The sequence below is a fragment of the Xyrauchen texanus genome, chromosome 2 (genome assembly GCF_025860055.1).
Source record: "Xyrauchen texanus isolate HMW12.3.18 chromosome 2, RBS_HiC_50CHRs, whole genome shotgun sequence".
Classification (NCBI taxonomy): Eukaryota; Metazoa; Chordata; class Actinopteri; order Cypriniformes; family Catostomidae; genus Xyrauchen; species Xyrauchen texanus.
Genome location: NC_068277.1, coordinates 53,609,743 through 53,627,198, shown reverse-complemented (window position 1 = coordinate 53,627,198; position 17,456 = coordinate 53,609,743). Strand labels below are relative to the sequence as shown.

Below are 17,456 nucleotides of genomic sequence, written 5' to 3'. Positions count from 1 at the left end.
GGACCCCAGGCAAAGCCTAGCTGGCAATTGAATGCCTGATGACATGTAGCTTTATTGTTATTTTTTTATTACATATAAAATAACTAGCTAAAACCCACAAATTATAAATGGGGGAGATGAAGTCATGACTAGTCGAATTCACCTCGACTAATTGGCTCAACTAGACGACTATTAAAAATCAGTTGTTGCGCAACCACGCGTGCGTACCTACTGTAATGCTTACGCAGCGATACACTCATGAGAGCAAGCAAAGGCATAGTCACAAATTCTTAAGACCTCCACCTAAGGCTAATCACTCTGAACGTATCCATCTTTTCTATGCAAGCATGTACTAGACAGACGTCTTTGATTGTTATGTCTTGTGTAGGAGTAATGTATTTCTTAGACGCTGTGTCAATTTAAAAGGAAATTCAGCCTTTAAAACGTGCCTCAAGACACCAGAATTTTGTTTTAGTAGTAGTTGTGTCTGTTTTAGCCCAATGAGTCTGAACAGCCCATATGTCATCATCAGTGCTTGGCACACATCCAAAATTCAAATGTTAATTTTTATGTGCAGTGCAGGTCTGACAAGCTTTACAGAATGTTCCATGATAGGACTGAAATGGAGATTTCCATTAACAGCGTAATGTACAACCAGAAGGGATTTTATTCCTATGTGGGCTGGAATGAAATACGATATTGTAAAGTATTTTTATCAGTAGATTTTCTTTTTAAGATATTGTTGAATTATACAGTAATATGATTAGTGCAGTGAATAAAACTGTTCCTAAAGTTTCTACAACACATATTCATTATTGTGTTGTGAACTCTATGACCAAACTCTTAAATTAGCATTTACCTTGAAGCAAACGTAGGTGTTCTTACAGACAAATTTGTGAATAAGGGCTGACGCACATCTTAATCCATAACCAGCATTACAGAAGATTTAAGATTTTTAGAAGGAAAAAAAATCCAGATGTGTAATTTTTGGGCACCTTATGCTAGCATTATAAGTAGCCCAGCAACAAAGTTTTAACATAAATGTGGATAACTTTAGTAAAATTCCAGATAAAACTATCCAAACACAGGACTTTGGACTTACATTAGAAGAATAGCAAAAGATGGTCAGAGAATGGGAACAATTGCCATGTATGGGTCAGTAACTTAATCTTAAAGCGGGGCTTAGAAACATTGGCTGGGACATTCAAAAAAGGAAAAAAGAGAGAGCACTGACCATGTTGGTCCCTCCAGACCAATAGAGGAAGAATCCATCTGGGTCCACTTTGAGGGTGACAAGGCTGGGTGTACTGTTGGGCTCCTAAACACACAAATTAAAAAGAAGTGTCAGGGTGCAATCAAGACAAAATCACACGATTTTATGAAGAACATCTGTAAAACGTATGGGAGTAGAATGTTATGGTTTTAAAAGAACGTCATTCACTTAATGATGTGAATGAACGAATAACATCTGCAACTGACATGAATGCTAATAAAAACTAATCACTAGGCAACAATGACACTGTCTAGAGAACATTTACTACTTACAACTAATTGCTTCTGATTTAATTGTAGGTTAATTACACTGATAACCATGGTAACCAAGTCACAGCATAAGCCATGTGCCACTACTACCCACATCGATGATGAACATCTATCCGATTAGAAGCAGTGAGGCAGACAACACTTTGACATACAGATCAGAATCTAAGTCAGATAAATGTGAAGTGCTCGTAATGGGTGGATGGTCCTGAAGGATAGTGTGATATAGAAATTAATGTAATGACTGAAACCAAAACCTCAAGAGAAAAATAGGGAACGGCATTAGTGGAGAGAGAGGATAATTAACATAAGTAGAAGCAGATAAGCCACAGAAGATGTGAGGCTGTGTTTTCTAAAAGATCTGATGCATATGATTGGACCCGCATTCTAATTTTACTATGTTTAGAATATGCAGTATATGCATATTTTTTTATGTGTGGATGACCAACTGTTTTGCCATTTCCAGTTTGTTTAATAAACCATAAGCGAGGGGGGCCTGGGAAGCTCAGCGAGTATTGACGCTGACTTCCACCCCTGGAGTCGCGAGTTTGAATCCAGGGTGGGCTGAGTGACTCCAGCCAGGTCTCACTAAGCAACCAAATTGGCCCGGTTGCTAGGGAGGGTAGAGTCACATGGGGTAAACTCCTCGTGGTCACAATTAGTGGTTCTCGCTCTCAATGTGGCGTGTGGTAAGTTGTGCGTGGATCGCGGAGAGTAGAATGAGCCTCCACATGTGGAGTCTCCGCGGTGCCTTGCACAACGAGCCATGTGATAAGATGCGCATATTGACTGTCTTTGAAGCGGAGGCAACTGAGGCTTGACCTCCGCCACCCGGATTGAGGTGAGTATCTGTAAGTAGTGGGAATTGACCATTCCAAATTGGGAGAAAAGGGGATACATTTATATAAAGAAAATGATTTAATAATAATAATAATAAAAAAAATTACCACAAGCGATATGCATGGTGATTTTTCAAAAACATTCTTCAAAAGTGGTAAATGCATAAATAAATGTATTTCTAACACAACTGGATGCAATTCTCTAAAGTAAACAAGCAATGTAACGTAGTGAGGCCATGTGACAAAAGTGTGGCATGGAAACGGTAGGCAGTATACAGTAAATACTGTACATTATGCATTTAGCAGTATGCCAGTGTTCTTTTCCAAACATGATGAACTTAAAATTTATTTTATGCAAGTCCTCATCTAGGAGAAAAAGAGCAAAACTTTTCTTTTTTTTTTGCTCCATTCAAATTATTTGCCAGTATTGCTGAAGATCTTTCGAACACACACTGGCCTAATTCATTTTCACCTACTTCAGGGCACTTAATCTGATATGCTTGGACAATCGGTTAAAACGAATCGGTTACCTTACGTAACCTCGGTTTTCTCTAGAAGAGGGAACGAGTATTGCGTAAGATAGCTTACGCTACGGGAAAGATTCATCTTTTCTGAGATATTGAAGCCAAAAAATTATCCTTAATTTTGTATCCATTTTCAACGCAGTGCAGCAACTGCATACCATGAGCGGGCTAGCTAGCGAGCTCATAGGTTGCTCTGCGGCAACTGCTACAGCCTATAGACGAACTTGAGTGAACTTGCGTCCAATGACAGGCGCCCGCGCCGTCACTGCATCAAAGTCCGCCAAAATGGGCGTGGCTAGAGTGCATATAAGCGTGAGTTCGTAGGCTGGAACCCTGGTTTTCATTGAATGAAGCGAAAATCGCTCGTGGCGCTGAAAGCACGGCCGGCTACGCAATACTCGTTCCTCTTCTAGAGAGAACCGAGGTTACGTAAGGTAACCGATTCGTTCTCTTACGAGAGGTTCTCTCAGTATGCATAAGCTAGCTTACGCTCACGGAACCCATTGTCAACGCCGTGCGCTCAAGCATCCACTGCATGAGCCCCGGGGTGGGGGACCCGGGGAGCCCTTGTGAGTGGGGAATAATATTTGGCCGGCAAGAGTGCGGGCCAGTGTGTGTGTAATACATAAGCACATAGTGGGAAGGAAAAGAGAGAGCGGCGGTGCCGGTCTGTGTGGAATGTGTCCCATCAGTGCAGCTCACCAGGGGAGCTGTAGTGTATTAAACCGCTAGTAGTTTCGCCTGCAGGGCGGGCAATTCCAGATTGTAAAATCTGACAAAGGTGGAGGGGGAAGCCCAGCCCGCTGCCACACATATGTCGTGAATGGAAATCCCGCTGGACCATGCCCACGAGGAGGCCATGCCTCTAGTGGAGTGAGCCCTAATGCCTAACGGCATGGTAGGTCTTTTGACGCGTACGCGGCAGCAATAGCGTCCACTATCCATCTAGACAGTGTCTGTTTCGAGGCGGCGAAACCCTTGGTGCGCCCTCCGAACGAAACGAAAAGCTGCTCAGAGCGTCTGAAAGAGGCGGAGCGCGCAGTATACAATCTCAGTGCTCTGACTGGGCAAAGGAGATTGGCGTCGCGTTCGCTATCGGATGCTGGCAGCGCCGATAGGGAAATGATTTGTGCTCTGAAAGGATCACATTGGGGACATAGGCTTTAAAATGACCTTGGAGTCACTTGGTCCAAACTCAAGACACGCAGCGCTGACAGACAGCGCGTGAAGGTCTCCCACACGTTTAACTGATGACAGGGCAGTCAGAAAAACGGTTTTGAGTGAAAGGTATTTCAAATCCACGGATTGAAGCGGTTCGAAAGGGGGGGCTTTCATAGCTTCGAGAACTACGGAAAGATCCCAGACAGGAACCGATGGGGGGCGCGGGGGGTTCATCCTTCTAGCTCCCCTGAGGAAGCGGATGACCAGCTCGTTTTTTCCCAGTGACTGGGCATGCAGGGGTTCAGCGAACGCCGCGATGGCCGCCATGTACACTTTGAGCGTGGATGGGGATCTGCCCTTATCCAGCAGCTCTTGTAAAAACACGAGCAGCGACGACACCCCACATGTCCGTGGGTCCAGGTCTCTGTCGGTGCACCATTTTGAAAACACAGACCATTTGGACGCATAGAGTCTTCTCGTGGAAAGGGCTCTAGCGTGTATGATAGTGTTTATTACTCCTTCTGGCAAAGCGACGGGTAGTCGTTGATCACCCACGCGTGCAGCGCCCAGCGCTCTGGGTGGGGATGCCAGATCGTGCCGCGAGCTTGAGAGAGGAGATCTGCACTCACTGGAATGGGCCACGGGGCTGTCAGTGACAGCCGCGTAAGCTCCGGAACCATGTCTGATTCTCCCAGCGCGGGCTATGAGGAGCACCGAGTGACGCGTTTCCTGATCCTCTGCATTACCTGTGGCAATAGCGAGACGGGAGGGAAGGCGTAAAGCGGGCGGTTGGGCCAGTCCTGGGCCAGCGCTCCTCGCTCGAGAAAAATACTGGGCAGTGAGAATTCTCTTCTGACGCAAAGAGGTCTATCTCTGCTCTGCCGAATATACTCCATAACTTCTGGACTGTTTGAGCGTGCAGGGACCATTCCCCTGGGGAAATATTGTCTCTGGACAGTCTGTCTGGGCCGCCGTTCAGGTGGCCTGGCACGTGCGTCGCCCTCAGCGAGCACAGGTGGCACTGGGACCAACTCAGTATGCGTTTTGTCAGATGGAAGAGGTTCCTGGATCTGACACCGCCCTGACGGTTTAGATAGGATATCACAGATCTGTTGTCCGAACGGACCAGGACATGGTGACCCTGAATGACCGGGAGGAAGCGCACGAGCGCGTACTCGACCGCTATCATTTCCAGACAATTTATGTGAAGGAGCTTTTGATACCATTCGGCCACTGCCCAGGGCTGCAGAGCTGAGATACAGGTCTGAGTCACTCTGATCGGCTGGCGGCCCGTGGCCCAAGCCCGGCGAGACGCGGGTGTTTAGCCAATGCTGAAGCGGCGCATGCACAGTAAGCCCAGCTGAAGTACTGCTGCGGCTGAAGCCATGTAACCTAGCATTCTCTGAAATTTTTTCAGAGGCGTGATGCTGTTCATCTGAAAGGACGCGGCTAGTCGCTGAACATGGCGCGCGCGCTGTGTAGATAAGCGAGCCTTCATCGCCATGGAGTCTAGTTCTATTCCAAGGAAGGAAATTGCCTGACTGGGCTGTAGTGAGCTCTTGGTCCAATTGACTGCAAGGCCCAAACTGTTCAGATGACTGAGGAGAACTGTCCTGTGAGACAGAAGCTCCGTATGTGACTGTGCCAAAATCAGCCAATCGTCCAAATAGTTCAGAATTTGCAAGCCCTGACTCCGCAGGGGTGCGAGCGCCGCATCCATGCACTTTGTGAAAGTACGGGGTGCTAAAGACAGGCCGAACGGAAGGACGGTGTATTGATAAACCTGGCCGTCGAGGCGAATCTCAAGAATGGCCTGTGACGGGATTTATCTGAATCTGAAAGTAGGCATCTTTCAGATCGAGAGAAATAAACCAGTCCCCCTGGCGCACATGCGCGAGGAGTTTCCTGATTGTAAGCATTTTGAACGGTCTTTTTGCGAGCACCTTGTTCAAAACCCTGAGATCTAATATTGGTCTGAGGCCGCCGTCTTTCTTGGGGACAAGAAAATAACGGCTGTAAAACCCCGACTCGCTCAGAGAAGGTGGTACTCTCTCTATGGCCCTTTCGTGTTCACAGTAGTTTCGAGCCGCGCTCTGAAGCGGGGAGGGCGGCGATCGAACTGTAGCAAATAGCCCTGTTTTATTGTGCTTAACACCCATTTGGAAATCCCTGGGATAGCTTTCCACGCTTTGAAGCGTAACTCTAGAGGGTGAATGGCCAAGTCGCCCTGATTGCCGCACACAGCGAGCTGAACAGAATGTGTGAGCGCGCTTACTGTGCTTATGCATGACTGCTCGCAGACAGCAGGGACAGGCTGTTCTGTGAGTCACTTCCCGATTGAGGTGAATGGGGAAAGAGTCACATCTGTGAAGTGATGCGCGAGCATAGTCATACAGAGAGGTGTTTGCTGGCCGTGTGACAGAGCGGGCAGAGATGGGGCGTGCGCACGGATTCGTGGGCACGTTTATTGACTAACACTCGAGCTGGCTGTGCCTGCTTTATGTGAGTGGGCTCTGATAGGGACACGGGAAGTGTAATGCTTGTGTGTAGGGGTGAACACTGGATTGTGGGCACATTTTCTACACATAAGGCATGTTTGCTTTTCACAAAATTTATTTTGTTCACCGTGAAAACGGCATTTGAGTGCAGGCAAGCGGGCAGTATCACCGGCTTGTTGGCTGCTGAATCCACCACTGCAGTAGCCTGAGAGAAGGGAACTGACAGGGGGCGAAGCTTTGACGGTGGTCCGGCCGCGGCGGGACTGAGCCGTCGTTTCCTTAACAAAGCTAGGAGGACTTCGGTTGCTCGGGTTTCAGTGCAATCTTAGGCCGAGGCCCGCAGGGGGGCGGCGGTCTGCGGCGGCTGTCTGAGCGCGTTCTAGGGTGGCCGCCCTGTCGACGCTGAGAAGTCTGGCTTTGCTGAGCTGGGCGCTGTGAAGAGGCTCGTGCAGGAGGCTGGTCACGTGGGCGGCCTGCAGAGGAGCTAGCGCGACGAGGCAGGAAGAGATTCATGGCTTGGGTGGCTTTCTGGACTTCCGAAAAACAGTCAACAATGCCACTCACCGCGGAACCGAAGAGACCGGATGGAGAGAGCGGCGCGTTGAGGAACGTGGAGCACTCAGCTTCTCCCATATCGGCTAGTGTTAGCCATAGGTGTCTCTCGGTCACAGTCAGCGCGGCCATGCACTTCCCTAGGGCTTGAGCTGCAGCTTTGGTGGCGTGAAGGGCGAGATCCGTCGCGCTCCTTAGCTCTGAAACAGCCTCTGGGTGCCTGCCTTTCTCATCCCATTCTCGGAGAAGGTCCGCTTGGAGGACCTGTAAAACGGCCATGGAATGCAGAGCAGACGCGGCTTGGCCGGCGGCGGCACAGGCGCGGCCAACACAGGCGGAAGTAGTTCTGCAGGCCTTAGACGGGAGCACTGGCTTAGAACGCCATCTCGCGGAGGGCGGGCAAAGGTGTGCTGCTACCGAATCCTCGACCGGGGGGATGGAAGAGTAGCCCCTCTCGGTGGCGCCGTCCACCAGAGCAAGAGAGGTGGAGACGTGGGATCGGTTCCTGGTCGAGAGAGGCGCGTTCCACGATTTAGAGAGCTCGGCGTGGAGTTCCGGCAGGAAGGGCGCGGCTTTGAGTGCTTCGAGTCGAGCCCGCAGGGTCGACATCGGAAGCTCCTCGCAGAGGTCGCATCCGCCGTCAGCGAGGGCGAGCTCTGCATGTTCCAATCCCAGGCAGAGAGCGCAGATGAGGTGGCGGTCTCCGGCGCTGAGAGGGGCGCGGCATGAGGCGCAGGTGGTGCGAGGCATCTTAAAAAAGACGCTCGCTGCTCTTTTTGTGAAGTTCGCTGAGGAACTTGCTTGCTCTAAAAAGGATACGTCGCCGGATGGCGTAGCTCACAGGATGGCTGAAGGTGGCGAAGACGGCCGGCTTCTTCGAGCGCTGTCCAAGCTTGCTAGATACCCCTCGAACGGCGACGCGGCTTCTGCAGTTCAGAGATGCAAAGAGCTTCGCTGAATAGATGAAAATCAGGGTTCCAGCCTACGAACTTACGCTTATATGCACTCTAGCCACGCCCATTTTGGCGGGCTTTGATGCAGTGACGGCGCGGGCGCCTGTCATTGGACGCAAGTTCACTCAAGTTCGTCTATAGGCTGCAGCAGTTGCCGCAGAGCAACCTATGAGCTCGCTAGCTAGCCCGCTCAAGGTATGCAGTTGCTGCACTGCGTTGACAATGGATACAAAATTAAGGATAATTTTACAATTTGACAATTTTACAACAATATCTCAGAAAAGACGAAACTTTCCCATTGCGTAGCTTACGCAATGGGAAAGATTCGTCTTTTCTGAGATATTGAAGCCAAAAAATTATCCTTAATTTTTAGAGTAAGCTAGCTTACGCAATACGAGAGAACCTCTCGTAAGAGAACCTAATCTCATCTGTATGTTTAGCTGTGGATAAATTATCTATGATCTATAGAAACAGTCTTTTGGAGTATTTGCAAATGATTATATTAATCTGGAAGCACAGATTTCCAATACAACTTCTCTGAAAAATTCCACCCAGTACCGGGAGATACAGCCGTATACAACCACTGCCTCAAAACACAATAAAGCACATTTGCATGCTGACTGCTTTTAATATTTGCATAAACAAAACATCTTAGTGTTGTGTTATGGCTGCTGAATAAGCTTTATTTAAAGTACTGTTTTCCTGAGTTTTTTTTGTCCACTGGTATTCATAGTTTTGTTGACTGGACTAAGGTGGTCTATAATACATGGCAATTTTTTGGCTGCTGTAGCACCCCCTGGAAGTACATGACCTGTTAGTGGCCATTTTTGCTCATGGGTTTTATTGAGCCAATTACCTGAGCTGTAAATGCCATGTAACTGATTACCATGAAGCAACAGGAAAATCACATCCTGACAAGTCTGATTGGCTGAAGAATGTGGTATTTACTAGTTCCCTCCATTCGCAAGCCCTTGATAAGCGACTATACTGCTGGTCAAAGGCAGCAAAGAAGCAAAAATATAAATTTCCATCCCAATTCAATTTCACACTTTTAAGAGCCTTCCAAAACAAAAACAAAAAGCATCACTGTTGAAACATCTACTTTGTCAGTTGCTTTATTGTGTAGGCTTAACCCTAACCCTGCTTAATGAAAATTACCCCGTAGTACCACCTAGCGTCCCACCAGCGGTAATACCATTCATCGTTTTTTCTGCAACCAACTGACCAATCAAATCTTGCTCGACCAACACTCTTCTCGTCGACTAACCTTTGTTTGATTATCAGTGGGCAGCCCTACATTCCACTCTTCATGTTCAAAAATGGACAAAAACTCCCACATGTAAGTTACAGTGAAACTAAATTAAAGCTCAAATTAGATTGCTGGTTATGTCTTTCAGGGAAAACAAAGTAATATAAAATAATAATAATAATTCTGGTCCTCCCTGTGTACATGTTTGACATTTGTGCATGATTGAGAGCTTTAAAGGAAACCATTAAAGTGAACTGAAGCCTGTGGCCAGCACACAAATAACCAGCACAAGACTACAGTGTGTGCATTCAGACACAGGCACAAACAACTAATGCATCAACAATGTCAACTATTTCAGTGGGTGAGTAGTAGCCAGCTCTCCTGGCTCTTGGGTGTATTTGGCTTTCAGTATTTACATGCTTTTATAGCCCTTGCAAACACACACACACACACACACACACACACTAGGGCTGCAACTAACAATTAATTTGATACTCTATTAATCTAATGATTATTAGATTGATTATTGGACTATTCGGCGATTATTGCAAAGATTAATCATTAGCTCTTAACCGATTATTCAGCTTGTGCCCTGACTTAAAAGGTTAGATTAAATGTGCTTACCAACAATAAAGAGGACAAATCATCTTTTAAAAAATACCTCTAAATAACATTCACTGAATTAAAGGGAAAGAAAATACTGTAAATTTAAGTAAAGAAATTCACTGCAAAAAATTATATTATCATCAAGTGTTTTTGTCTTGTTTTCCATTTAAAATAGTCTAAAAATCCTTAAAACAAGATACATTTAAGTGAGAAGCAACATATAAGATATTTAGACTTGCTTTAAGAGAATGTATCTTAATTAGGCCTGTCAAACGATTACAATTTTTAATCGAATTAATTACATGGTTCCCGATTAATTAATCGCGATTAATCGCATATACAAATATTTGCTGAGAAAGCCCATCATATAACAATAATTCAATATATAATGATTATACATATTTATATCAATATATAATTATCTTTAAATATTTAAACATTAAATATATATATAAAATCAAAAATATTCAGATAATTACAATGCATTACATTCTTGTGGCAGAAGAGTTCATCATTGATAAGACGGCTTTAGAATACAATGTATTGTTTACTACCATATTATTGATCATAATCCAATCATTGGCATACAGTTCACAGCAATCCATTTCACAAGTGAATTTGTCAATCAGTTGGAGATTTATTATGAGGGCTTGTTCAAGATCTATTCTCTACAAGCAAGTCTAAATATCTTATATGCTGCTTCTCAAGTGAATGCATCTTAGCTTTTCAGTATAGCTGCTAAAAAAAATGTACGTTGTTTTAAGGAGTTTTAGACATTTACATTGGAAAACAAGGCAAAAATAAATCAAAAATGTATTTTGTTGCCAATTTTCCTCACGATAATAAATGCACAGTGACACATATATTATGATTTAATAAGTTGTGAGCCATCACATTATAATCTGGCTGCATTAAGTGTGAGCGCTCAAGGGACGAGCGTCCCCGTGACAGAGTGTGCATCAGTCGGGTGCAGTTTCAATCTCTCCCCCTCAGATCGGGACATTCGCGCAACTCATAGAAGAGGCCCTTTTTTGAGTTAAGTTACCTGATTCCTTATTATTTGAACTGCGTGGTCAAGCGTCCGCCTGGAGAAAGAAAGAGCAGTAAGGGCGCTTACACCTGAGCTAAATTATGCCTAACACCGGTTTCTGATTACAGTGAACACGAAGATCCCGGACGCCTGGAAGCGGAGGGCGGCCGCCGACCGCGAGGGGAGAAGGGGCTCCTACCCGACCACCTGGAGTGGTCAGGGCCACTGCCAGGGGTGGAGGAGTCCCCTCCAGCCGCTGAAAGGCAGCGGGGTCTGAGCCTGCCGACCGCGAGCGGGGAGGGGCTCGCTGCCGACCGCCTGGAGTGGGAGAACCGCTGCCAGGGGCGGGGGAGACCCCTTCTGTTCCCCAAGAACGTGGCGGGGTGTTCAGTCCACTGGCGTGGCTGTCGTCCTTTAGAGGGTGGAGGAGTGGCCGAGGAACAAGCTACGGTGTATCGGAGAACTGGCGAGTAAGTGTTTTTTTTTTTTCATCTCACTCTCTCTCTCTCTCTCTCTCTCTCTCTCACTGCCACTCCGCGTTGGCCTTTTCCCTCTTGTTTAAATTTGACAGTGTTTTTTGGGGGGGTACTACACTGTACCCCAACATTTTTATTATTTCTGTTTCCCTCCCCTTGTCCCCTCCCTCATCCAGGTGGATGGGGATGACCTGCCGGCAGACGGGTTGTGATTCTACACACCCGGTCCCTTATTAGGCTAATCAAGCCTCCGAGAGGGATAAAGGCTGACTGCGGAGGATTGTGCGAGAGAGAGAGATAGTTTACGGACATGTCAGTCATGGGTGTTTGTGTTTTAAGTTTCTCATTAAAATATAATTTATAAGTTTAGAGTGCATCTGGACTTTGAGCTATGTTTTCTTCCTCTCCTCAGTTATGGTGCATTCACATACAACGCAGAAAAAAAAGATTGACCGCTGGATTAAATGCGTTTAAACTCACGTTCTCGCGAGTAACACGAACCCGCGAGTATTCACCCTTCTCTTCCAGTAAAGGACAGGAGGAGTGGCTTCTATGACAACCTATCTTTCCGCCATCAACCGTGGCTGATATCACAACGATTGCTGCTCTGTAGCTGTTGTGGAAGTCCCAGATTCGTTGACTTTGTGCCATACTATTCCGGGTGCCCACACACCGCTACAATCATTTTCTCATCCATATTTCCTGATTTCTTCTGCTACTATGTCAGTGACATCCAGACAATCTCAATGCTGATAGGTTTTCGTGACAAAACATCATGCGGATATTTCGCTCGATTTAAAATATGTACACTCGCGCAAACACGCGAATGAAGCCATTCGCTTAATTTGCGCCACCCACCGCGAATTCGCATCTATTTGTGTCTTTGCATTGACTTTTTATGTAATCGCGCCAAGCAAAATGCTCGATTCATATTGTATGTGAACGCGCAATCAGGTGTGAACTCCAGTGCTGCTCTCATGCATCATCATTACAGTTAAATGAGATCAAACGACTATTTAACAATGCTAATTTTTGCCAACTATTTTTTATTGTTAACATTGTCGATAACGTCGACAAATCATTTCAGCCCTAACACACACACACACACACACACACACACACACACACACACACACACACACACACACACACACACACACACACACACACACACACGACTGACTTAAACACTTCAGTCCGGGAATACAAGAGTGAAAGTAGAATGACAGAATAAGAGAGGTTTTAAAGACAAAATCTGGATAATCAAATAATAAAAGATTGTTTCTCCAAATTTTTTAAAACTCTCATCTCATTCCAAATGTGCTGTTATTAGTTTCTGTGGAGCACCAAAGTAGACATTTGAATGACATTTGCCGTACAACGACTACATCTGAGACTAACAAGCTCAAAAAATAAATAAATAATAATAATAATAATTTAAACGAGTAATTATAGCTAATTATCTTCTGATTATCTTCACCTCCACCAGAATTCTATGCCAGAATTACAAAATGTACTACAGAAGACTTGGTATATAGCACACAAGTCATATGGAATAGTGACTGACTGATAGGGTTTTTTTTAATGGCCGATGCCGATATCCAGAGAGCAGGGTGGCCGATATATCACACAATTTAAAAATGGTAAATAACATAAATATACAACTGCTAAATAATGTTATTTAGTAATACATTTACTCAATTTCACACTAAACTTTAACTTATAATAATAATATAAAATATAAATTAATTTAGTCATCAAATGTGTTGGTTTGAGTATTTCTGTAACTGCTGATCTCCTGGGATTTTCACACACAACAGTCTCTAGAATTTACTCCGAACGGTGCCAAAAATAAAAAACCATCCAGTGAGCGGTAGTTCTGTGGACAGAAACACCTTGTTAATGAGAGAGGTCAACAGAGAATGGTCAGGCTGGTTTGAACTGACAAAGTCTATGGTAACGGGTTGGTGCTGTTTTGGCAGCACGAGGGGGACCTACACATATTAGGCAGGTGGTTATAAAGTTGTGGCTGATCAGTGTGTGTGTGTGTGTGTGTGTGTGTGTGTATTACATACTGTATATATACACACACACTATGGGTCTGTTGAATGCTTGATTCTGATTGGTTGACATCAGAATTCTAAGGTTTGCAAATATTTTCCAGTAAACCAACAGCTATTAAGTGGTTCTAGGACTTCACCGCAATACAGTTCCATATCACTTTGGCAAATTATTTCAGTGAGAGAGCTGTACAGTCTACCACATCAAAATAACCATTTAAACAAAGACATTTTTAAGTTATTCAGATAAGAACGACAATGTCTATAATATCCTCATTTTATTTCAATTTAACTTAAAAAGCTCCCTTGAGCCCACACTTGTACTCATCTCAACCACACACAAACTCACATACGGTGATACACACACACACACACACACACACACACACACACAGAGAGAGACTAAAATAGTGACGAACAAACAGAGCCTTGATGTACACTGAAAATACAACAGTTTCAATATAATCCAAAACAACTTTTAATATCTGTGGAAAGCAGCCTCTCCCTGGAACATCATATCAGCCAACAACCAAGAAAAAACGTGTCCAGGTGTACCTAGGCAAATTTGTGCTGTTTTGAAGGCAAAGGTGGTCATGCCAAATATAGATTTAGATTTTTCTATGTTTACTGGACTTTGTACAATTTTAATAGACAAATGAAAACTATTTATGCCATTGTTTTTGAAGACATCCTCACTAGGCCACATTTTTAACAAATGCCTAAAACTTTTGCAGAGGGTAGATAGAGCATTGTAACAGATCCATGTCATTTCAAAATGAGTCCCCGGTATGTTTGGGCTTATTTATTGTTAAAAGTCCAACATTATCCACCCAATTTTATTTAATTTTTTCCGGATTATTATTGGGATTTTGTTTAAAGTTTATTCGTTTTGGACCTTTGTAGCCTCTGTGTCTGTGCCAACTAAGATTTTTTTTAACAATCTACACATCTATTTTAAAACTATCGGTCAATCGGTTATTGGCCTTTTCTGCCACCTTAGTTATCGGTATCTGCAAAATCCACTATTGGTCGACCTCTAATGGACACACAGTGTTGAAAAAGGGATTAACAGAACTACTGAAAAAGAGGGCACAAGCAAGAGTGAGAAGAGAATATCAAAGAATATAAAAAATTAAAAGGAAGGAAGGAATGAAAGAGGGAGAGAGACATTTTCTAAAGTTTTATTAAAGACTGATTTATAGCAACCTTTCATAGGAGCAAATTACTTTTAATCACACACACACACACACACACACACACCTTCTTCCTGAATGACAGAGCGAAATAGGAGAAGGAAGGGCTGTAGGGGATGAGCAGAGGTCAAACACACCCATATGTGAACTGCGGGTCATCGACTATGACACATGTTCTGTTTAAGTGCAATAACGTCTCTGTCCCTCATGTTTTCCTGTGTCTCTCCATCTTCCCCTCACTGAAAGTGTGCAGAGGCTTGTTTCTCAGTGAGGTGTGACTCCATTAGCAGTGTAGTAAGAGTAAACCAATGCACAGTCCAGCTGCACAGTGCCATCTGGATGAGTATTAACCACACAGCCCTTTCCAGGAAAGCTATAATAGACAAGTCTCATTCTGACTAATCAGCATGTAGAATCAAAAAGCTCTCAAATTAATGTACTGTCTTGTATTTGGGATGTTGCTGCATGTGTCCTAAATTATCCCAAATTGTTTCTGGCAGTAAGCCAAAATAACATGTTAACGGGTGGCAGGTAATATGGTATGAGGCCGGTTGAGATTTGCATGTTGGAAACCACATCAAGCCTTCCATTGTGTGTGTATGCACATGTGTTGTAATGGAGATCAGGGTGCGTGGGCTTTCGTGTGACAAACACTGGAAAGAAGAGTGGGGAATGAAGAAATGAGGGAGAAGAGGATGTGATGAAGTTTGGTGAAAGGACAAACAAAAACAATTATGAAAAACTTACAAAGAAAAACTTTGGGGAAAAGTGATAAGTAATTCAGCAGATATGCAAGTCCGGAGAAGGCGACAATGTCTGATGGTCGCAAACTGCATTTCTGAGGAGACAGCTGGTTGAAAGCAATGTATTTGCAACACTGCTTATGTTCCCCTGCCACTCGTGGTGCACATTTGTGTGCTTTTTTGCAACTGATGATGTCGTCATGCTTAAATCAGCATGTTATTTTACTTCCTGAACTATTGCGGACCCGAGTACAGGTTGCTTTCTCGCTCATGCGAACCGTACCACAGTCCTCTCCCCGTTCCGCAAAACAGCTTTCATATTACCACTTTTTCATGTCAACTTTGCCGTTTCGGACGAAACTGCCAATGTGAAAGCCACCTAAGAAACCAACAAAAACAGCACTCTTACAAAGATTAATATTATAATGTCGAGTAGTTTGCTTAACAGGATGTGCTTAGTCCTATATGCACAACAGACATTACTAAACATGCTCAACTCCCTCCTTCCTCAAAGACAAATGAAGTCTCTTAAAAAACAAACAAGCAAAACACACATCTTTTGTCCCACTCAAATAGACCAAGTTATAATATTTACCCTGAGACACATTACTTGTGACCATAAGAGTGTGAGAATTCCAGATTTACAACACCACACACATACAAACAAACGATGCTTGTCTGGTAAACAGAGTGGTTAGTATGAAAACATAACGAAAGAGGAGACAGGGGAGGGAAGACAAAAGTGGAAAGAGATGAGAGAAAGGAGACTATCAGAAAGAGAAAGTGGGACATCAGGAACAGAAGCAGACTCTGGTGTTAGTCGTTTTTTTGTCTTTTTTGGGGTTTTCTGTGATTTTCTTTTCTCTGTCTGCATATTCTCTCGTATCTATATGCCTCAGAGTCCCTGGCGTCACTTCTCTGTACTTTCCTTAATGCTATCTCCTTGTTTGGCCTCGGCGTGTGAAAGCTCTCTCAGCTCACGCACAGTTCACCCTCCCTCATTCCCTAGCCGAATAATCCTCCTACAACCAACCAGTCTTTCCCTCACCGACACCCTGTGCTTCCGAGTAACTGCTGTTTTTCTGCTCCATTGAGAGAAATAATTGCATAGTTTCTTGTAGTTCACACAGTTAATCACCACCCAAACACTTCCTTTGGAATTCCCTCAGAGATAAATTGGAGGAGATGAATATTATAGTTCCGTGAATTCTCTCTCAGCTGGGTTTGTTTAGACAGTGGGTAGGTCCATTCCAACCAATCTATTCTGGGGTTGGAGAACAACTTTTATATTTATGTGTAAACAACAGTCATCCAAGAGAGGCAGCTACTTCTCTCTATCATACACACAATATCTGTCATTTTATTACATCTTGGGTTATGATTCTATCACCATTGTTATGGCTCCAAATAATTCCCAAAAAGCCAGCGTCACACAAGCCGATTTTTTGAGTGATTTTCTAATGTGAGCTTCGCGTCAACAATCGCGGTCAGAAGGAGAGAGACAGAGCGTGCAGCTGGAGGTCATTAATCACTTGACTGTCGGGACACCCTGCTAAGATACAGCAACAGGAAGAAAAAAATAAGAAATCACTCGGTCGCCAATGCGGGTTCGTGAATTCTCCTCAAGTGACAAATGAGCTGCTTCTTTTACTGAAGTACTGACAAGATGTCAAACTTTCATCTGCAATGACACAGCTGATTGTAATCCAAAGTGACTCTGTCACCAAGCGTTTTTTCCTACAAAAATGACAAATGAAAAAAAAAAGTTGGATGCACAACAGCATTTTTTATTGAACATAATTTCTTTACTCACTGAAAGCTGCATATGGAAATACATATTCTACGGAACGCCTACATTTTTTTCCGTTGTTGCCACAGCAAAAAACTATGACTTGAAGACCCAGCAGAAGCCTCTACCAACTAGTGTTGTCACGGTACCAAAATTTCAGTAGTCGGTACCAATACCATTGAAATTTCAAGGTACTCAATACCATTTTCAGAACCAAAGCAAAACACAAAAACAGGTTACTGAACAACAATCTTTTATTAACAAA

The 17,456-nt window shown here is 44.2% G+C and overlaps 1 protein-coding gene across 1 annotated transcript in view; it reads right to left on the bottom strand.

Moving 5' to 3' along the window:
* Positions 1-17,456, bottom strand: part of plcb3 (phospholipase C, beta 3 (phosphatidylinositol-specific)) — an 86,852-nt gene that overhangs the window by 60,903 nt on the left and 8,493 nt on the right. The window contains exon 2 of the mRNA XM_052091320.1: positions 1,214-1,297. Within this exon, the coding sequence (XP_051947280.1) occupies positions 1,214-1,297 (84 nt within the window). The remainder of the gene's footprint in view (positions 1-1,213; positions 1,298-17,456) is intronic.